The sequence below is a fragment of the Ascaphus truei genome, chromosome 15 (genome assembly GCF_040206685.1).
Source record: "Ascaphus truei isolate aAscTru1 chromosome 15, aAscTru1.hap1, whole genome shotgun sequence".
NCBI lineage: Eukaryota > Metazoa > Chordata > Amphibia > Anura > Ascaphidae > Ascaphus > Ascaphus truei.
Window position 1 is genome coordinate 14760354 of NC_134497.1, and position 22932 is coordinate 14783285.

The window sequence follows — 22932 nt, forward strand, 5'->3', positions numbered from 1 at the left end:
TCCCACATCTCTCCTCATCTCCCTCTCTCCTTTCACGCTCTCTCTTCCTACCCCTCTCTACCCCCACCCCATCTCTCCTAATCACCCCCCCCCTACACCTCCTGTCTTTGCTCTCTCTCCCCCCTCTCATGTCTTCTCTCTCTCTTCCTGTGTCCCCCCTTCTCTCTGCCCCCTCCCCACCAGGTGATGAAGCTGTGTCTGCTCCTCGCTCTCTTGTGCCCTTTCTCTGATGGGAAGGATGAGGACCCGGGCGTGAAAGGGCGAGTGACCCTGAAAAGGATTTCAATATGGTGAGGGGGTGATGGTGACCCCACAGGCCGGTGTCATGTGGGGACAAGTGACATTGGGGTAGATAGATACTCACAGTAGGGTGTCACAAGGAGGGTTATATTGGGGGGCTCATTGGGACCTGGGCAGAAGCTTGGGGGTCCACTACCCATGCTAGGGGGGCCTAATGCTGGGGGAGAGGGGGGCTCATGCTGGGTCAGCTTACCAGACACGAAGGGGGGAGGATTTGGGTTCACATGCTAGGGTGGTCCACTCACCATGCTGGGGGGTCTCATGCTGTGAGGGTCCACTCACCATGCTGGGGGGTCTCATGCTGTGAGGGTCCACTCACCATGCTGGGGGGGTCTCATGCTGTGAGGTCCACTCACCATGCTGGGGGGTCTCATGCTGTCAGGTTCCACTCACCATGCTGGGGGGTCTCATGCTGTGAGGGTCCACTCACCATGCTGGGGGGTCTCATGCTGTCAGGGTCCACTCACCATGCTGGGGGGTCTATGCTGTCAGGTTCCACTCACCATGCTGGGGGGTCTCATGCTGTCAGGGTCCACTCTCACCATGCTGGGGGGTCTCATGCTGTGAGGGTCCACTCACTATGCTGTGCCCCCGCAGGTTGGCAAGTGGGGGTACAGGAGCTGCAGCAGCGATTGGCTTCTATCCAGGTCCCTGATGTCAGTGGGCTCAATATCTGTTCCTGTTATCGGTACTGTGTGGTACTCAGTAACACGGTGAGATGGGTGGGGGGGATGGGGGGGGGGAGATGGGTGGGGGGGAGGGGAGATGGGTGGGGGCTGGGGGGGAGATGGAGGGTGCAGCTATGGAGAAGCTGATTAGATTGTAATCTCTTCTGCACAGGGCATTTAACTCTGGATTCACTGCCCTGCAGAGCTTACAGTCTAGTTATAGCGCACACAGTCTGCACGTTGTAATGCAGAACCCACACTCAGCCGCAAAGGTGCTCATCCATGTAGCATGTATAGTGCCACAGTGATGTTTTTCGTCAATATATATATTGAAGAAAAAATACTGTATAGATATCATTTATCAAATATATTCCACAGCTGCTCATATCTGGATCCAAAGGATTCTGGGTAATAGCAGACTCCCGCAGGACCCCCCCCCCCCCCCCCAGTGGGTACGGAAATAAGGTGCAGTTCTGGGATCGCAGCCATATTTAATGTTCTCTGTATTTGCGCAGGTTACAGATTCGGGATCTGCAGTTCCCGGAGTCGGATGTGTCCCTCTCTTCCAACACTGGGGTAAAAGTATCTGTCAGCCAGGGGCAGGTATGGGTCACTGGATTCATGAGGATCAGTACCGTGCTCGGGTAAGTGCCTGGGGCAAGAGGTGAGGTGGGCACTGGGGGAGGGTGTGGTTATCACTGGGTGTTATTTTAGGCCGATGGGTGCATTGAGGTGGAAAGTAGGGGTTAAAGTCACTGGTGGAATTAATACATTAGTGTAGGGTGGGGTATGCAGGGAGATGAATCTGGGGAGGTGGGGGAAATGCTTTTGGGGGGTTTCAGTGTTGACATACAGAAGGCGGGGGTCCGCTATAAACTCCCTTCCCCTCCTCCTCACAGTGGGGGGAGCGCTGGGATGGAACTGTCGGTCACTGGCTTGTCCCTCTCTGGTGTCCTTGGAGTGACACGCGATGACAGTGGCCATGGGGCCGTGTGGAACGCAGGTTGCAGCTCAAGTGTGGGAGACACCGACGTCCACTTCCACGGGGGATCTGGGTAAGAAGGGGTTATTTGGGAGAGGGGGGGGGTCCAGAGTGTATGGTGGGGGGGTCCAGAGTGTATGGTGGGGGGGTCCAGAGTGTATGGTGGGGGGCTGTTATAAAGGGGTCAGATGTAGGTTTGGAAATGGGTGTGAATATGCAAGAGTACAGTTATAGCGTATACGTGTATATATATACATACACACACACTCTATATTGTATGTATATATATACACACACACACACTCTATATTGTATGTATATATATACACACACACACACTCTATATTGTATGTATATATATACACACACACACACTCTATATTGTATGTATATATATACACACACACACACTCTATATTGTATGTATATATATACACACACACACACACTCTATACTGTATGTATATATATACACACACACACTCTATACTGTATGTATATATATATATACACACACACTCTATACTGTATGTATATATATACACACACACACACACACACACACACACTCTATACTGTATGTATATATACACACACACACACACACACACATACTCTATATTGTATGTATATATACACTCACCTCCTTGATGAAGGGGTCCTAATTTGGCACCGTAACTTTGGAATCTTTCAAAAATGTACTTATATTTTGATTTTTCACTTACTTTCTCTGACTTGTACGGCCCACGACAAACATTTTAAGCAGGCCCCCTCTCCCCCCCACTGTTTCGGCGGTGTTGCTAGCGGTGCCCCCCCCCCATTTCACACCTCACGAGCCCCCTCTTTCCCCCCCCCTTCCCATGGATTTCTCTCCCCTGCGTCTCACTCTTACTCCCTCTTTTCCTCACTCGCCCCCTCTCTCATCTCCCTCCGACAATTACCCCACGCTCAATCATTCCCACCCCCCTCAAACAATGCCCCCCACAAGATATATACCAAAAAACTTCCCATCCCCCAAATACATACAAAAAAATCCCCACCCCCCAAATATATACAGCTTCCCCCACCCCCCCAAATGCAAACAAAAAACCCACCTACCCAATACATATAAAAAATACAATACATATAACCCCTCATTATATATATATATATATATATATATATATATATATATATATATATATATATATATATATAATAAAAAATGAATAGACGATACCGTTCTGTGGCTAACGAAATGCTTTTATTTGTGCGAGCTTTCGAGATACACTGATCTCTTCTTCCGGCGATGTTACAATGAATAAAGCAAGCAAAGGATATACTTAAAAACAGTGTCTCTTGGAATGTTATCTGTGCTTGTCCCTCCCCCTTGTGTGGATGTGATTTATGGCTAGAGGTGTTAAATGGTCCCTGAATGTTAGTGATGTGTGTGTGTGTGTGTGTGTGTGTGTGTGTGTGTGTGTGTGTGTGTGTGTGTGTGTGTGTGTGTGTGTGTGTGTGTGTGTGTGTGTGTGTGTGTGTGTGTGTGTGTGTGTGTGTGTGTGAATATAATGAATGAAGAGCCCACAGTGTATACAGCACTTTACAAAAGGTTTGTGTGGAGTGGGAGTGTATATCAAGGGTGTGGGTAGGTGTGGAAATGTGAGAGAGGGTTGCCTAAGTGTGTGTAGATACTATGTGGTCCCTATTGGTATATAGGGATGGAATAACATGGAGTATTTGTATGTGTAAGAGACAGCTGCGTGTGCATACATATAGCGCAGTGTGTATGTGTAAGAGACAGCTGTGTGTGCATACATATAGCGCAGTGTGTATGTGTAAGAGACAGCTGTGTATGCATACATATAGCGCAGTGTGTATGTGTAAGAGACAGCTGTGTGTGCATACATATAGCGCAGTGTGTATGTGTAAGAGACAGCTGTGTGTGCATACATATAGCGCAGTGTGTATGTGTAAGAGACAGCTGCGTGTGCATACATATAGCGCAGTGTGTATGTGTAAGAGACAGCTGTGTGTGCATACATATAGCGCAGTGTGTATGTGTAAGAGACAGCTGCGTGTGCATACATATAGCGCAGTGTGTATGTGTAAGAGACAGCTGCCTGTGCATACATATAGCGCAGTGTATATGTGTAAGAGACAGCTGCGTGTGCATACGTATAGCGCAGTGTGTATGTGTAAGAGAGTTGTGTGTGCATACGTATAGCGCAGTGTGTATGTGTAAGAGACAGCTGTGTGTGCATATATATAGCGCAGTATGTATGTGTAAGAGACAGCTGTGTGTGCATACATATAGCACAGTGTGTATGTGTAAGAGACAGCTGCGTGTGCATACATATAGCGCAGTATGTATGTGTAAGAGACAGCTGTGTGTGCATACATATAGCGCAGTGTGTATGTGTAAGAGACAGCTGCTTGTGCATACATATAGCGCAGTGTGTATGTGTAAGAGACAGCTGCGTGTGCATACATATAGCGCAGTGTGTATATGTAAGAGACAGCTGCGTGTGCATACATATAGCGCAGTATGTATATGTAAGAGACAGCTGTGTGTGCATACATATAGCGCAGTATGTATGTGTAAGAGACAGCTGTGTGTGCATACATATAGCGCAGTGTGTATGTGTAAGAGACAGCTGTGTGTGCATATATATAGCGCAGTGTGTATGTGTAAGAGACAGCTGTGTGTGCATACATATAGCGCAGTATGTATGTGTAAGAGACAGCTGTGTGTGCATATATATAGCGCAGTATGTATGTGTAAGAGACAGCTGCGTGTGCATACATATAGCGCAGTATGTATGTGTAAGAGACAGCTGTGTGTGCATATATATAGCGCAGTGTGTATGTGTAAGAGACAGCTGTGTGTGCATACATATAGCACAGTATGTATAGACATGGTCTTTTGGCCTCCAGTTCTCTTTCTTTCCTAGCAGTGCTCCCTGCCTTTTCTCTTTTTCATCCATATCACCATCATCTACATCATCATCACCATCATCCACATCATCATCACCATCATCCACATCATCATCCACATCATCCACATCATCATCATCATCATCATCATCATCATCATCATCATCATCATCATCATCATCATCATCATCATCATCCACATCATCATCCACATCATCACCATCATCCACATCATCATCACCATCATCCATATCATCATCACCATCATCCATATCATCATCACCATCATATCATCATCCATATCATCATCATCCACATCATCATCATCATCATCACCATCATCCACATCATCATCACCATCATCCACATCATCATCACCATCATCCACATCATCATCACCATCATCACCATCATCCACATCATCACCATCATATCCATATCATCACCATCATATCCATATCATCACCATCATATCCATATCATCACCGTCATATCCATATCATCACCGTCATATCCATATCATCACCATCTCACCCATATCATCACCATATCATCACCCATTTCATCACCATCTCATCACCCATCTCGTCACCCATATCATCACCATCTCATCACCCATATCATCACCATCTCATCACCCATATCATCACCATCTCATCTCCATATCATCACCCATATTATCACCATCTCATCTCCATATCATCACCCATATCATCACCATCTCATCACCATCTCATCACCATCTCATCAACCATATCATCACCATCTCATCACCCATTTCATCACCATCTCATCATTCATATCATCAGCATCTCATCACCCATATCATCACCCATATCATCACCCATATCATCATCCATCTCATCACCATCTCATCACCCATCTCATCACCATCTCATCACTATCTCATCACCCATCTCATCACCCATCTCATCACCCATCTCATCATCCATATCATCACCATCTCATCACTATCTCATCACCCATCTCATCACCCATCTCATCATCCATATCATCACCCATATCATCACCATCTCATCATCCATATCATCACCCATATCATCACCATATCATCACCCATATCATCACCCATTTCATCACCCATATCATCACCATTTCATCACCCATCTCATCATCCATCTCATCACCATCTCATCACCCATATCATCACCAGCACATCACCCATATCATCACCCATATCATCACCCATATCATCACCATATCATCACCATCTCATCATCCATATCATCACCATCTCATCATTCATATCATCACCCATAACATCACCATCATTCATATCATCACCATCATTCATCACCATCATCCATCCATTACATGCTCTCTCGTGTCCTCATCCTCAGGGAGGAGTCCTGTTAGCTGTGGGTATACGTTTGCCAAACTCACAAGTTCACTTTTGAGACAGGATTCATCATCAACGTTTGCCAATTCACAAATCCACCAATCCCTTTCAGAGTACCTGCTTTTAGTATACAGGGATCTGTCCAGATTGATCAATAACCAGCGGCTTGTTGTCTGAAAAACTCTCTGTCAGACTTGCTAAGATCTGATCAAGAATTGGCCTGCACACTTTAACTCAAATGTTGCACTTCATCAGTTGAGTGTTCACCAAATGAGGTCTTACCCGCCATCCGTTTCATTTTGGAAACCTTTCTCACCGGGAGCTCGGTCTCAATTTTCAGGGAAGAAGCTATTTGAGGTCAGCTCATTCATTTTTATAGCAAAAATGAGTTGCCTTTTCTTTAATATGATGGAACTCAAATTTCTTCAGCTGGTCAAGAGCACTTTCCGCCATTTTCCATACCACCATAAAGTTAAGACCACTAGTTTACAGATACTTTGAAACTGGCCTCATGACTTAAAAAATGGGTTGGAATATGTTTTCTGTTAAAATGGTCTTATCTTCGGATAGCTTGTCAAACAAAGTTGTAGCATCACAAGTGGCGTTCTGAATCAAAATTACTGTGATACTGAATATAAAACTTTAATTGTATCCAAATAAATAGAACTGCCAGACGTCCCAAATATACACAGGATTGCCCCTTATTTATTTGACTTGTCCCGGTAAGGTCTTTCGGGACGTGTCATTGTCCTGTATTTTAGCGCCTTGTCGTGAAATGCCTGCACTTAAAACGACTGCAATTAAATCAGCCATAAAAACGTAAGAGATTTCTCCTTGAGTGTAATAGTTCCCTTTTCCGATAGATGTCGCCGTAGTAAATTATTAAAATAATAAACATAGGACACTGCCTAGTCATCTCATAATACCCCAAAACCCGCCCCCATTGGCGCTACTTTCTCTCCCACCGCTACTTGTTAGTTCAGCGTGCGTGTTTCCCCGCTAGGCCATGCGCAGGGATGATAGATACCAAAGTTGGAGATACCATTCAGTCGGAGCATTTGCAAATCATTCATTACTCATCGGTGCAAATAGACAAGTGTCAAAGTTCGTCGGTGTTGCCTGTTAATACATGGCTTTGCTTTGGCCAGAAACACCGTTCGCCCTTTTAATGAATAATTATTCCGAAACGCAAGTTCACATTTAGTGACGATTATTCTAAACAGTGGGATTAAGGTCAGTCAGGAACTCATTATAATGTCACACTTTCATACCGTATTTCGGTGTGCCATATTATAATAATTTAAACGTGGCAAGCCTACAAATAGAGTGCTTTTCTCCAAATACCCAGTTAAGAGTTTGTCTTTTGCCCACCATTGTGTCTCTCCAATCTTCTGCAACCTCCAAACCTTTTCCTGCCCATGCCTCTTATCAAGTTGTTCCATCCATATGTTCATATGTTTGTGTGAATCTCCAGTAGAAGGTGTCAGGCGATTCAGAAGACCAAAGACACGTTTTGCCTCGAGGTCTTCACAACAATGTGAGATGCATAGATTAAGGATGTGCTTTAAACACCAGATATATGCAGCATCAGGCATTACCGTGGCAATCTCTGCTCGCAATCCCGAATACAGTATGCACTCCTAATATGTGCCATTAAATGACAACCTGCAATGTTTTTGGTGTCAAGCCCAAGCACTTCAAAACTGGACAACAACAGTTCATCGAACCCTCACCCTGAGTCATCTGAAGAACAGAGATGAGTCGTTATCGAAAGGCTTCATCTTTAACCTGCCGAATGACAACCGTTGCTTGGTTTATAATTCGAAAACTACTAAAGAAATGGCTCAACGCTCAACCCAATACCTATAGAGTGGTAGACTAGGGTGCAAAGGGTTAAAGATATGTATAGCACAACACGTTAACTCTAAGATTAACGAAAAGAACCCAGTTAACTGCACTCAAAGTAATATTAATAGCTAAATTAGCCTGGGATACCAATTGTCCCACTATATGAGGTAGAATCACCCCTACCTAGTGACACACTAGAGCGAGTCAGAGCTCACAAAAAACAATAATTAAAAAAAATATATATATATTTATTAATTATGACAACCGCGACGACTTAAAATAACACAACGAACAAATACTAAAATCCCCTATGGGGTGTTGAATCGAGACCTGTCTGGTGGAAGTCAATTGATGAGATAAGACTCAAATAATAGGATTATTATCCCAGGCTAATTTGCTCTATAATTCCACCGTCTTGTGTGGAATCAACTCGAAAACGAAATCTCTTTGCCCCAATTTTCGGGAAACGACAGATTCGTTCATTTGCTTAATAATTGCCGTAACCCCTTTGTGTACAGTCTTATATAAAAGAGAAATCATAACATGTTCCTTTCGTTTTTTTATCACTCTTTTTAATACCCTTTTTTAAGTGGTACATCATAATGTGATAAAAGACCATTTCTAAAAAAAAAAAGTTGCCACAAACGAATCTCGCTAAATTGCTGAGATTGTGCAAAGATTTATTGGTTCCATGGACACAAAATATTTCCCAAGTAGTTTCACAATATCTCATTTCGTTTTGAAGCTTGACCCCAGTTTATTAATCTATCAATACTTATTTAGGGAGAGGGAGTGTGAAGCCGGGGAGCCTGGTTCAATTCCCGCTGTCGGCTCCTTGTGACCTTGGGCAAGTCACTTTATCTCCCTGTGCCTCATGCACCAAAAACATAGATTGTAAGCTCCACGGGGCAGGGACCTGTGCCTGCAAAATGTCTCTGTAAAGCGCTACGTAAAACTAGCAGCGCTATACGAGGACATGCTATTATTATTATTTTCTTCGTCACGATGACATTATAGTGACTTTTTGAAGATCTGTGTTTATTTACCGCCACGAGTGCCGAATGCGGACTCCATTTTGACTTTTGTGACAGTAGAAATCTTTGTCTTTAAAGGGAAGGTTTTCACGGAAAAGGGTGCAACAAATTCAATTTAGGGGGCAATGCAGGAGGAAGCACAAATGGAAACGTGGTGGCTTTTCTTACCGAATCAGGTAAAGCAGCAATGCGGGTTTCACTTTTTATGTATTTTTTTAATTACAGGATTGAGGCAGGGGGGTCTTCGGGGGGTCTTCGGAGCCAAACTGTGCTAATTTCAGCTACGGAAACCCCCTTCTTCCACAGATACTGACCTCCGTAGGGGGTGCCGGTATCTCTGCAGTCAAAGAAACTGTGTGCATAACATAATGGCGGCGTGTAATTGTCCGGCGTCACGCGGGCCAACGGGAAGCTGTGATGTCATCCGACGCGGCCTCCCATTGTCCCGCGTGACCGGGACATTTAAACTGAAAGAGATACAGGCACCACCCCCCTACGGAGATAAGTATCTGCTTCAATCCCGTATTGCTGCTTTGAGGCATGACTTTTTCGTGGTGGAATAAGCTCCGGGTCAGGAAGGCAACCAGGTTCTTCTATGGAATGACTAAGCCATTGGGGGGGAAAAGCTCAGCTGACAACTACTTTCAGAGGGAACGTCCGCTTCAATAACTCAGACTTCTGCTTGTACTTTCAGTTCCTTCCCATACATCCCTTCTGGGGTTTCTGAAAGTCCTCTTTGACCAGCAGAAAGTTCTTCGGAAAGGCCCTTCTTGGAGAACATCACCAGCCTGACCAAACTTTTTGGCAACAAAGCCATAGATCAGGGTTTGGCCAACCCCAGTCCTCAAGGGCCACCAACAGGTCAGGCTTTTAAGGATATCCCTGCTTCAGCGCAGGTGGCTCAATCAGTCATTGACTGAGCCGCCTGTGCTGAAGCAGGGATATGCTTAAAGCCTGACCTGCTGGTGGCCCTTTAGGACTGGGGTTGGCCACCCCTACCCTAGATCTTTTGATCATCAAGCTATGAATTTAGTAGCACTCTGTATCAAAATGAATGAAACACACACATCGAAAAAGGAACATTTATTAGGAACCGGTCACTGCAGAAAATCCAGGCACTGTAACAAAGTGAGAAACCGTCGTCATGCACATGCCAACATATTAGGTGTATTCACTCTTACAAAGTAAGTTTCCACTCACCTATTATCCACTAATATTTTGTGCCATGCTAAAATGATTGTAATACAGCTCAACCCCGTTATAGCGCGATCCGCTACAACGCGGATCCGCTTATAGCGCGATGCAAGCGTGGCTCCCAATTTTCATATTTATGAATACTTTACAACACGATTATTGGTGTCTTAAATACTTTATTGTACAATGCATACAATAGTACATTATTTCTAACGCGATCCGCTTATAACGCGATGTGATTCTTTGGACTCGAAGCACAGAGTTATAAGGGGGTTGTGCTGTATTTAACTTTTGAAGAAGTTGGCCTTGTATTTTTAAGTGAGACGTCTCCATAGCTTATTTTTGGACTAGGTAACGACGTCCTGTTGTCTTCCTGTTCTACTGCCTACCAAGGTTTGTGAGTGACAGTAAAACGTAACGTTTGTGAAGGAAAGATTGAAGACTTGGAGAAGATAAATGCCCATTGTGGTTTAATAGTACAACTCCAAAGTGCGGGGGAAACAGTTGCAGGCGAGGAGAATCCGGCTTGTGCAGCCAACACAACACAGACAAACCATGTCTTCACAGTGCAGGTCTTCCACTGCAGTAAGGGATTCTGGGAAATGACATGCAAGGTTGTATTTAACTCATTTTAAGACCTGCTATGAAACAGATGATGGTTATTATGTCCTGATATGTAAAACCATAGAATTCAAAGAGGGTGCACTTTCTTTTTCACACCACTGTATATAAAGAAAAGGAGAATAGTAGCGCCACTGATAATTATAGTACAGTGACTCAATTGAGTAGATATTACAAAGACTGATATGTGCTGATCAGCGGAATACTAGTGTCCCATAATCATTTCAACACTGTTAGAAGACAGATAGGAGAGTTAGAATACCAGTCCCTTTATAGTCCCAAATAAATGAATAAATCTCCAATTTCGGGCGTACGCTGCTTTCAAAGGGGGCGAACCACCTCCGGAGAGAATCTAAAAGAAAAGAGAGCGCACGGCCCATAGCGTAAAATTGTTACACATTTAATGACTACAATTCGGGAAGGGAGGGGGAAAAGGCTCACTCGCAAACGTAACATTAATAAAAGCATATTGTGAATTTAAAAGTCCCCGCCAGCTGGAAGGGTGCTCCAAACGTATCCTCCAAGTGATCTCTTGCGGTGCAGAGACAGAATCAGCCGCCCGTCCGGGATAGCACTGGCTGAGCTGCCGATGACTCCGGTCTCAGGAGCTCCAATAGACAGGCTGATCGCGAGGTGCTCCCCGCACTGTCAGCCTCCAGCAGCAGGAACACGGTCCGGCCACGTTCCCCCCCGGTCCCACGATAGTGACGTAATGACGCTGCCTCGTTGTTACGTCCTGACGCGTTTCGCCTCGCCTGGAGACCTTCTCAAAAGGTGCCGTGTTCCTGCTGCTAGATGCTGACAGTGCGAGGAGCACATTGCGACCAGCCCGCTGCGTCATTTGACACCGTGTTGCTGTGGCAACGCGCGTGCGACGTCACGCCGCCTGACCGCGCGCGCGTTGCCATGGAGACGCTTCCAAGCGCAAGGTCCAGTGGCCTCACGCGATCCCCCGGCCTTTAGTTTTAATGCCTTGGGGGAGAGCGCAGGGCCTCTGCAACCGCCCGCGCACCCCCCCCCACCCCAAAAAAATCTTGCGTGCCCCCATTTGCACACCCCTGAGTTACACCATGTGATAATAATAATAAAGCATTTATTCAGTATATACATGGTTTCCTTATCATAACAGGGGGTTACCTTATCTTTTAATGAAACCTTTTAATACACACACACACCCATAACTCATTACTTTGATGTGGCATTTCCGTCTGCTAGTGATGCAATTAATTATAATGTGGGATAGCGGCGTTTATAAACATAGCTTCCCATGGAGGCGTATCATTGGGTAACATGTTCAATGTACCACATGCAAAGAGGATATAGGCAATGACATGTGTGTTTTTCTGACAGTATACACACACAATAGAAGGGGGGGGGTAGTAACCTGATCATTATCATAATCAGACTGGTTATCACTTCTTTACGTTCAAGCTTTAACCACTTGCAGACATAGCTGCAGCTAGTTTTACACAGTAGGTACAGTATATGGATGTTTAGCTTTATTTATATATAGTGTCCATAGTGTACTCGGCACTTTACACAAGAGACAACCCAGTACAGGGAATTATAATACAAAAAGTGCAACAAACAGACGCAAACAATAGGATAAGAAATCCCTGCCCCGGAGAGCTTGCAATCTAAATATTAGGTATACGTACAGTACCTGCTAAATCTCACTACTCCTGCACGCTCACAGCCCTTCCCCGGAGAGCTTACAATCTAAATATTAGGTATACGTACAGTACCTGCTAAATCCCATTACTCACAGCCCTGCCCCTACATAACCTGCAGTTATCAACCAGGGGCAGTCTGGCCAGGTGGGGCAATTGTTTAAAGCCGACTGCCAGGCCCAGCAGTTATATTCTGTAACCATGCCCCTCCCTTCCCCTGGCGGACCCTCGCTAAGGGGCAGGACAGGGATGACTCTTAGCTGGATGCTCCCAATATATAATTACATGTGCGGTGTATGTTGTGTTCCCACAGGTGGCTTTTCAACCTGTTCAGAGGTGCCATGCAGAGACCCGTTCATGATGCGCTGAGTACTCATGTATGTCACTGATGCTTGGGCGCATGTCACAGGGTGGGTGGGGGGGTCAGGGGAGCACGTGGAGGTGACCGGGTACTTACGTCGTGCCTTTGTTCCTGTAGCTCTGTCCTGAGTTTGACGTGGCCATTGCACGTATGGAGACAATAATGAGCAGCCTGCCAGGTAACTGTCCCTTCCATGTGCACCGTAACGGCCACCAATGTGCCACGCAACAGCGCCACCACGTCTTGGCGTGTTTAAACACATATGTGCTCTGTTTGTACACGTCTTGGTGTTTATCCCAGTGTTATTTCTGTGTCTTGGTGTAATCCCCATGTTATTTCTGTGTCTTGGTGTAATCCCATGTTATTTCCGTGTCTTGGTGTGTTATGTCCATGTTATTTCCATGTCTTGGTGTGTTACCCCATGTTATTTCCGTGTCTTGGTGTGTTATGCCATGTTATTTCCGTGTCTCGGTGTCATGCCGATGTTATTTCCTTGTCTCGGTGTCATGCCCATGTTATTTCCGTGTCTTGGTGTGTTTCCCCATGTTATTTCCGTGTCTTGGTGTGTTATTCCCATGTCTTGGTGTGTTATCCCCATGTTATTTCCGTGTCTTGGTGTGTTATCCCCATGTTATTTCCGTGTCTTGGTGTGTTATTTCCATGTCTTGGTGTGTTATTCCCATGTTATTTCCGTGTCTTGGTGTGTTATCCCCATGTTATTTCCATGTCTTGGTGTGTTATGCCCATGTTATTTCCGTGTCTTGGTGTGTTATCCCCATGTTATTTCCGTGTCTTGGTGTGTTATCCCCATGTTATTTCCGTGTCTTGGTGTGTTATTCCCATGTTATTTCCGTGTCTTGGTGTGTTATCCCCATGTTATTTCCATGTCTTGGTGTGTTACGCCCATGTTATTTCCGTGTCTTGGTGTGTTACCCCCATGTTATTTCCGTGTCTTGGTGTGTTACCCCCATGTTATTTCCGTGTCTTGGTGTGTTATCCCCATGTTATTTCCGTGTCTTGGTGTGTTATGCCTATGTTATTTCCGTGTCTTGGTGTGTTATGCCCATGTTATTTCCGTGTCTTGGTGTGTTATCCCCATGTTATTTCCGTGTCTTGGTGTGTTACCCCCATGTTATTTCCGTGTCTTGGTGTGTTATTCCCATGTTATTTCCATGTCTTGGTGTGTTACCCCCATGTTATTTCCGTGTCTTGGTGTGTTATTCCCATGTTATTTCCATGTCTTGGTGTGTTACCCCCATGTTATTTCCGTGTCTTGGTGTGTTATTCCCATGTTATTTCCGTGTCTTGGTGTGTTACCCCAATGTTATTTCCGTGTCTTGGTGTGTTATTCCCATGTTATTTCCATGTCTTGGTGTGTTATTCCCATGTTATTTCCGTGTCTTGGTGTGTTATTCCCATGTTATTTCCGTGTCTTGGTGTGTTACCCCCATGTTATTTCCGTGTCTTGGTGTGTTATTCCCATGTTATTTCCATGTCTTGGTGTGTTATTCCCATGTTATTTCCGTGTCTTGGTGTGTTACCCCCATGTTATTTCCGTGTCTTGGTGTGTTATTCCCATGTTATTTCTATGTCTTGGTGTGTTACCCCCATGTTATTTCCGTGCCTTGGTGTGTTATTCCCATGTTATTTCCATGTCTTGGTGTGTTACCCCCATGTTATTTCCGTGTCATGGTGTGTTACGCCCATGTTATTTCCATGTCTTGGTGTGTTATCCCCATGTTATTTCCGTGTCTTGGTGTGTTACCCCCATGTTATTTCCGTGTCTTGGTGTGTTACCCCCATGTTATTTCCGTGTCTTGGTGTGTTACCCCCATGTTATTTCCGTGTCTTGGTGTGTTATTCCCATGTTATTTCCATGTCTTGGTGTGTTATTCCCATGTTATTTCCATGTCTTGGTGTGTTATTCCCATGTTATTTCCATGTCTTGGTGTGTTATTCCCATGTTATTTCCGTGTCTTAGTGTGTTATTCCCATGTTATTTCCGTGTCTTGGTGTGTTACGCCCATGTTATTTCCGTGTCTTGGTGTGTTATTCCCATGTTATTTCCGTGTTTTGGTGTGTTATTCCCATGTTATTTCCGTGTCTTGGTGTGTTACCCCATGTTATTTCCATGTCTTGGTGTGTTACCCCCATGTTATTTCCGTGTCTTGGTGTGTTATTCCCATGTTATTTCCGTGTCTTGGTGTGTTACCCCCATGTTATTTCCATGTCTTGGTGTGTTATTCCCATGTTATTCCCATGTCTTGGTGTGTTATTCCCATGTTATTTCCATGTCTTGGTGTGTTACCCCCATGTTATTTCCGTGTCTTGGTGTGTTATGCCCATGTTATTTCCATGTCTTGGTGTGTTATTCCCATGTTATTTCCATGTCTTGGTGTGTTATTCCCATGTTATTTCCATGTCTTGGTGTGTTACCCCCATGTTATTTCCGTGTCTTGGTGTGTTATTCCCATGTTATTTCCATGTCTTGGTGTGTTACCCCATGTTATTTCCATGTCTTGATGTGTTATTCCCATGTTATTTCCATGTCTTGGTGTGTTATTCCCATGTTATTTCCATGTCTTGGTGTGTTATTCCCATGTTATTTCCATGTCTTGGTTTGTTATTCCCATGTTATTTCCATGTCTTGATGTGTTATGCCCATGTTATTTCCGTGTCTTGGTGTGTTATTCCCATGTTATTTCCATGTCTTGGTGTGTTATTCCCATGTTATTTCCATGTCTTGGTGTGTTATTCCCATGTTATTTCCATGTCTTGGTGTGTTATGCCCATGTTATTTCCGTGTCTTGGTGTGTTATTCCCATGTTATTTCCATGTCTTGGTGTGTTATTCCCATGTTATTTCCATGTCTTGGTGTGTTATTCCCATGTTATTTCCATGTCTTGGTTTGTTATTCCCATGTTATTTCCATGTCTTGATGTGTTATCCCCATGTTATTTCCGTGTCTTGGTGTGTTATTCCCATGTTATTTCCGTGTCTTGGTGTGTTATCCCCATGTTATTTCCATGTCTTGGTGTGTTATTCCCATGTTATTTCCGTGTCTTGGTGTGTTATTCCCATGTTATTTCCATGTCTTGGTGTGTTATCCCCATGTTATTTCCGTGTCTTGGTGTGTTACCCCCATGTTATTTCCGTGTCTTGGTGTGTTATGCCCATGTTATTTCCATGTCTTGGTGTGTTATTCCCATGTTATTTCCATGTCTTGGTGTGTTACGCCCATGTTATTTCCGTGTCTTGGTGTATTATGCCCATGTTATTTCCATGTCTTGGTGTGTTATTCCCATGTTATTTCCGTGTCTTGATGTGTTATCCCCATGTTATTTCCGTGTCTTGGTGTGTTACGCCCATGTTATTTCCGTGTCTTGGTGTATTATGCCCATGTTATTTCCATGTCTTGGTGTGTTATTCCCATGTTATTTCCGTGTCTTGATGTGTTATCCCCATGTTATTTCCGTGTTTTGGTGTGTTACCCCCATGTTATTTCCGTGTCTTGGTGTGTTACCCCCATGTTATTTCCATGTCTTGGTGTGTTATCCCCATGTTATTTCCGTGTCTTGGTGTGTTATCCCCATGTTATTTCCGTGTCTTTGTGTGTTACGCCCATGTTATTTCCGTGTCTTGGTGTGTTATTCCCATGTTATTTCCATGTCTTGGTGTGTTATTCCCATGTTATTTCCGTGTTTTGGTGTGTTACGCCCATGTTATTTCCGTGTCTTGGTGTGTTATTCCCATGTTATTTCCGTGTCTTGGTGTGTTATTCCCATGTTATTTCCGTGTCTTGGTGTGTTATTCCCATGTTATTTCCATGTCTTGGTGTGTTATTCCCATGTTATTTCCGTGTTTTGGTGTGTTATTCCCATGTTATTTCCGTGTCTTGGTGTGTTACCCCATGTTATTTCCATGTCTTGGTGTGTTACCCCCATGTTATTTCCGTGTCTTGGTGTGTTACCCCCATGTTATTTCCGTGTCTTGGTGTGTTATCCCCATGTTATTTCCGTGTCTTGGTGTGTTATTCCCATGTTATTTCCGTGTCTTGGTGTGTTATTCCCATGTTATTTCCATGTCTTGGTGTGTTACCCCCATGTTATTTCCATGTCTTGGTGTGTTATTCCCATGTTATTTCCATGTCTTGGTGTGTTATTCCCATGTTATTTCCGTGTCTTGGTGTGTTACCCCCATGTTATTTCCGTGTCTTGGTGTGTTATTCCCATGTTATTTCCATGTCTTGGTGTGTTATCCCCATGTTATTTCCGTGTCTTGGTGTAATATTCCCATGTTATTTCCGTGTCTTGGTGTGTTATGCCCATGTTATTTCCATGTCTTGGTGTGTTATGCCCATGTTATTTCCGTGTCTTGGTTTGTTATTCCCATGTTATTTCCGTGTCTTGGTGTGTTACCCCCATGTTATTTCCGTGTCTTGGTGTGTTATTCCCATGTTATTTCCATGTCTTGGTGTGTTATCCCCATGTTATTTCCGTGTCTTGGTGTGTTACGCCCATGTTATTTCCGTGTCTTGGTGTGTTACCCCCATGTTATTTCCATGTCTTGGTGTGTTATTCCCATGTTATTTCCGTGTCTTGGTGTGTTACGCCCATGTTATTTCCGTGTCTTGGTGTGTTACCCCCATGTTATTTCCGTGTCTTGGTGTGTTATTCCCATGTTATTTCCATGTCTTGGTGTGTTATTCCCATGTTATTTCCGTGTCTTGGTGTGTTACCCCCATGTTATTTCCATGTCTTGGTGTGTTACCCCCATGTTATTTCCATGTCTTGGTGTGTTATTCCCATGTTATTTCCATGTCTTGGTGTGTTATTCCCATGTTATTTCCGTGTCTTGGTGTGTTATTCCCATGTTATTTCCATGTCTTGGTGTGTTACGCCCATGTTATTTCCGTGTCTTGGTGTGTTATTCCCATGTTATTTCCGTGTCTTGGTGTGTTATTCCCATGTTATTTCCATGTCTTGGTGTGTTATTCCCATGTTATTTCCGTGTTTTGGTGTGTTATTCCCATGTAATTTCCGTGTCTTGGTGTGTTATTCCCATGTTATTTCCATGTCTTGGTGTGTTATCCCCATGTTATTTCCATGTCTTGGTGTGTTATTCCCATGTTATTTCCATGTCTTGGTGTGTTATCCCCATGTTATTTCCATGTCTTGGTGTGTTATCCCCATGTTATTCCCATGTTATTTCCGTGTCTTGGTGTGTTACCCCCATGTTATTTCCATGTCTTGGTTTGTTATTCCCATGTTATTTCCATGTCTTGGTGTGGTATTCCCATGTTATTTCCATGTCTTGGTGTGTTACCCCCATGTTATTTCCGTGTCTTGGTGTGTTATTCCCATGTTATTTCCGTGTCTTGGTGTGTTACCCCCATGTTATTTCCGTGTCTTGGTGTGTTATTCCCATGTTATTTCCATGTCTTGGTGTGTTATTCCCATGTTATTTCCATGTCTTGGTGTGTTACCCCCATGTTATTTCCGTGTCTTGGTGTGTTATTCCCATGTTATTTCCATGTCTTGGTGTGTTATCCCCATGTTATTTCCGTGTCTTGGTGTGTTACGCCCATGTTATTTCCGTGTCTTGGTGTGTTATTCCCATGTTATTTCCGTGTCTTAGTGTGTTATTCCCATGTTATATCCGTGTCTTGGTGTGTTATCCCCATGTTATTTCCGTGTCTTGGTGTGTTACCCCCATGTTATTTCCGTGTCTTGGTGTGTTATTCCCATGTTATTTCCGTGTCTTGGTGTGTTACCCCATGTTATTTCCGTGTCTTGGTGTGTTACCCCATGTTATTTCCGTGTCTTGGTGTGTTATTCCCATGTTATTTCCATGTCTTGGTGTGTTATCCCCATGTTATTTCCGTGTCTTGGTGTGTTATCCCCATGTTATTTCCGTGTCTTGGTGTGTTATTCCCATGTTATTTCCGTGTCTTGGTGTGTTATCCCCATGTTATTTCCGTGTCTTGGTGTGTTACCCCATGTTATTTCCGTGTCTTGGTGTGTTACCCCCATGTTATTTCCGTGTCTTGGTGTGTTATTCCCATGTTATTTCCATGTCTTGGTGTGTTACCCCATGTTATTTCCATGTCTTGGTGTGTTATTCCCATGTTATTTCCATGTCTTGGTGTGTTATGCCCATGTTATTTCCATGTCTTGGTGTGTTACCCCCATGTTATTTCCATGTAATGGTGTGTTATTCCCATGTTATTTCCATGTCTTGGTGTGTTATGCCCATGTTATTTCCATGTCTTGGTGTGTTATGCCCATGTTATTTCCATGTAATGGTGTGTTATTCCCATGTTATTTCCATGTCTTGGTGTGTTATGCCCATGTTATTTCCATGTCTTGGTGTGTTATGCCCATGTTATTTCCATGTAATGGTGTGTTACCCCCATGTTATTTCCGTGTCTTGGTGTGTTATTCCCATGTTATTTCCATGTCTTGGTGTGTTACCCCATGTTATTTCCATGTCTTGGTGTGTTATTCCCATGTTATTTCCATGTCTTGGTGTGTTATGCCCATGTTATTTCCATGTCTTGGTGTGTTACCCCCATGTTATTTCCATGTAATGGTGTGTTATTCCCATGTTATTTCCATGTCTTGGTGTGTTATGCCCATGTTATTTCCATGTCTTGGTGTGTTACCCCCATGTTATTTCCATGTAATGGTGTGTTATTCCCATGTTATTTCCATGTCTTGGTGTGTTATTCCCATGTTATTTCCATGTCTTGGTGTGTTATGCCCATGTTATTTCCATGTCTTGGTGTGTTACCCCATGTTATTTCCATGTCTTGGTGTGTTATTCCCATGTTATTTCCATGTCTTGGTGTGTTATGCCCATGTTATTTCCATGTCTTGGTGTGTTATCCCCATGTTATTTCCGTGTCTTGGTGTGTTATTCCCATGTTATTTCCGTGTCTTGGTGTGTTATCCCCATGTTATTTCCATGTCTTGGTGTGTTACGCCCATGTTATTTCCGTGTCTTGGTGTGTTACCCCATGTTATTTCCGTGTCTCGGTGTCATGCCGATGTTATTTCCGTGTCTCGGTGTTATGCCCATGTTATTTCCATGTCTTGGTGTGTTATTCCCATGTTATTTCCGTGTCTTGGTGTGTTATTCCCATGTTATTTCCATGTCTTGGTGTGTTACCCCATGTTATTTCCATGTCTTGGTGTGTTACGCCCATGTTATTTCCGTGTCTCGGTGTTACGCCCATGTTATTTCCGTGTCTCGGTGTTACGCCCATGTTATTTCCATGTCTTGGTGTGTTACCCCATGTTATTTCCATGTCTTGGTGTGTTATGCCCATGTTATTTCCATGTCTTGGTGTGTTATTCCCATGTTATTTCCATGTCTTGGTGTGTTATGCCCATGTTATTTCCATGTCTTGGTGTGTTATGTCCATGTTATTTCCGTGTCTTGGTGTGTTATTCCCATGTTATTTCCATGTCTTGGTGTGTTACCCCATGTTATTTCCATGTCTTGGTGTGTTATTCCCATGTTATTTCCATGTCTTGGTGTGTTATGTCCATGTTATTTCCGTGTCTTGGTGTGTTATTCCCATGTTATTTCCATGTCTTGGTGTGTTATTCCCATGTTATTTCCATGTCTTGGTGTGTTATGCCCATGTTATTTCCATGTCTTGGTGTGTTACCCCCATGTTATTTCCATGTAATGGTGTGTTATCCCCATGTTATTTCCGTGTCTTGGTGTGTTATTCCCATGTTATTTCCGTGTCTTGGTGTGTTATGCCCATGTTATTTCCGTGTCTTGGTGTGTTACGCCCATGTTATTTCCGTGTCTTGGTGTGTTATGCCCATGTTATTTCCATGTCTTGGTGTGTTATTCCCATGTTATTTCCGTGTCTTGGTGTGTTATTCCCATGTTATTTCCATGTCTTGGTGTGTTACCCCATGTTATTTCCATGTCTTGGTGTGTTATTCCCATGTTATTTCCATGTCTTGGTGTGTTATGCCCATGTTATTTCCATGTCTTGGTGTGTTATCCCCATGTTATTTCCGTGTCTTGGTGTGTTATTCCCATGTTATTTCCGTGTCTTGGTGTGTTATTCCCATGTTATTTCCGTGTCTTGGTGTGTTACCCCATGTTATTTCCGTGTCTTGGTGTGTTACCCCATGTTATTTCCGTGTCTTGGTGTGTTATTCCCATGTTATTTCCATGTCTTGGTGTGTTATCCCCATGTTATTTCCGTGTCTTGGTGTGTTATCCCCATGTTATTTCCGTGTCTTGGTGTGTTATTCCCATGTTATTTCCGTGTCTTGGTGTGTTATCCCCATGTTATTTCCGTGTCTTGGTGTGTTATCCCCATGTTATTTCCGTGTCTTGGTGTGTTATTCCCATGTTATTTCCGTGTCTTGGTGTGTTATTCCCATGTTATTTCCATGTCTTGGTGTGTTATTCCCATGTTATTTCCGTGTCTCTGTGTGTTATTCCCATGTCTTGGTGTGTTATGCCCATGTTTATTCTGTGTCTTGGTTTGTTATTTCCGTGTCTTGGTGTGTTATTCCCATGTTTATTCTGTGTCTTGGTGTGTTATTTCCGTGTCTTGGTGTGTTATTCCCATGTTTATTCGGTGTCTTGGTGTGTTATTTCCGTGTCTTGGTGTGTTATTTTCATGTTCTTTCTGATTTATTTCATTGTCTTAGTATGTTATTCTGCTGTTCTTTCCGTGTCTCGGTGTTATGCCCATGTTATTTCCGTGTCTCTGTGTTATCCCCATGTTATTTCCGTGTCTCGGTGTCATGCCCATGTTATTTCCTTGTCTCGGTGTCATGCCCAAGTAATTTCCGTGTCTTGGTGTGTTACCCCATGTTATTTCCGTGTCTTGGTGTGTTATTCCCATGTTATTTCCATGTCTTGGTGTGTTATTCCCATGTTATTTCCGTGTCTTGGTGTGTTATCCCTGTGTTATTTCCGTGTCTTGGTGTGTTACCCCATGTTATTTCCATGTAATGGTGTGTTATGCCCATGTTATTTCCATGTCTTGGTGTGTTACCCCATGTTATTTCCATGTCTTGGTGTGTTATTCCCATGTTATTTCCGTGTCTTGGTGTGTTATTCCCATGTTATTTCCGTGTCTTGGTGTGTTATTCCCATGTTATTTCCATGTCTTGGTGTGTTATGCCCATGTTTATTCTGTGTCTCGTTGTTATGTCCATGTTATTTCCGTATCTCGGTGTCATGCCCATGTTATTTCCGTGTCTCGGTGTTATGCCCATGTTATTTCCGTGTCTCGGTGTTATGTCCATGTTATTTCCGTGTCTCGATGTCATGCCCATGTTATTTCCGTGTCTCTGTGTTATGCCCATGTTATTTCCGTGTCTCGGTGTTATGTCCATGTTATTTCCGTGTCTCGATGTCATGCCCATGTTATTTCCGTGTCTCTGTGTTATGCCCATGTTATTTCCATGTCTCTGTGTTATGCCCATGTTATTTCCGTGTCTCTGTGTCATGCCCATGTTATTTCTGTGTCTCGGTGTTATCCCCATGTTATTTCCATGTCTCGGTGTCATGCCCATGTTATTTCTGTGTCTCGGTGTTATGCCCATGTTATTTCCGTGTCTCTTTGTTATGCCCATGTTATTTCCATGTCTCTGTATTATGCCCATGTTATTTCCATGTCTCTGTGTCATGCCCATGTTATTTCTGTGTCTCGGTGTTATGCCCATGTTATTTCCGTGTCTCGGTGTTATGCCCATGTTATTTCCATGTCTCGGTGTCATGCCCATGTTATTTCCGTGTCTCGCTGTTTTGCCCATGTTATTTCCGTGTCTCGGTGTTATGCCCATGCCGTGGCCTCATCAGTCTGTGTTTCTGCAGTTGCTCTTCTCGTGGATTCCGTGGCCGTTCTGGAATTCTCTCTGGTCGCCCCCCCGCTGATCACGGAGCGGAGCCTAGAACTGCCTGTGAAGGTAGTCTGTTGGGGAGGGGGAGGTG

The 22932-nt window shown here is 43.8% G+C and overlaps 1 protein-coding gene across 1 annotated transcript in view; it reads left to right on the top strand.

Annotated features, from left to right (window-relative positions):
• The first annotated feature begins 31 nt into the window (after positions 1-31).
• LOC142466562 (bactericidal permeability-increasing protein-like) overlaps positions 32-22932 on the top strand; it is a 28103-nt gene continuing 5202 nt past the window's right edge. Inside the window, 9 exon segments of the mRNA XM_075571726.1 lie at positions 32-273; positions 275-290; positions 898-962; positions 964-1013; positions 1484-1612; positions 1868-2023; positions 12907-12970; positions 13072-13132; positions 22816-22907. Of these exon segments, the coding sequence (XP_075427841.1) occupies positions 187-273; positions 275-290; positions 898-962; positions 964-1013; positions 1484-1612; positions 1868-2023; positions 12907-12970; positions 13072-13132; positions 22816-22907 (720 nt within the window). The 5' untranslated portion in view covers positions 32-186.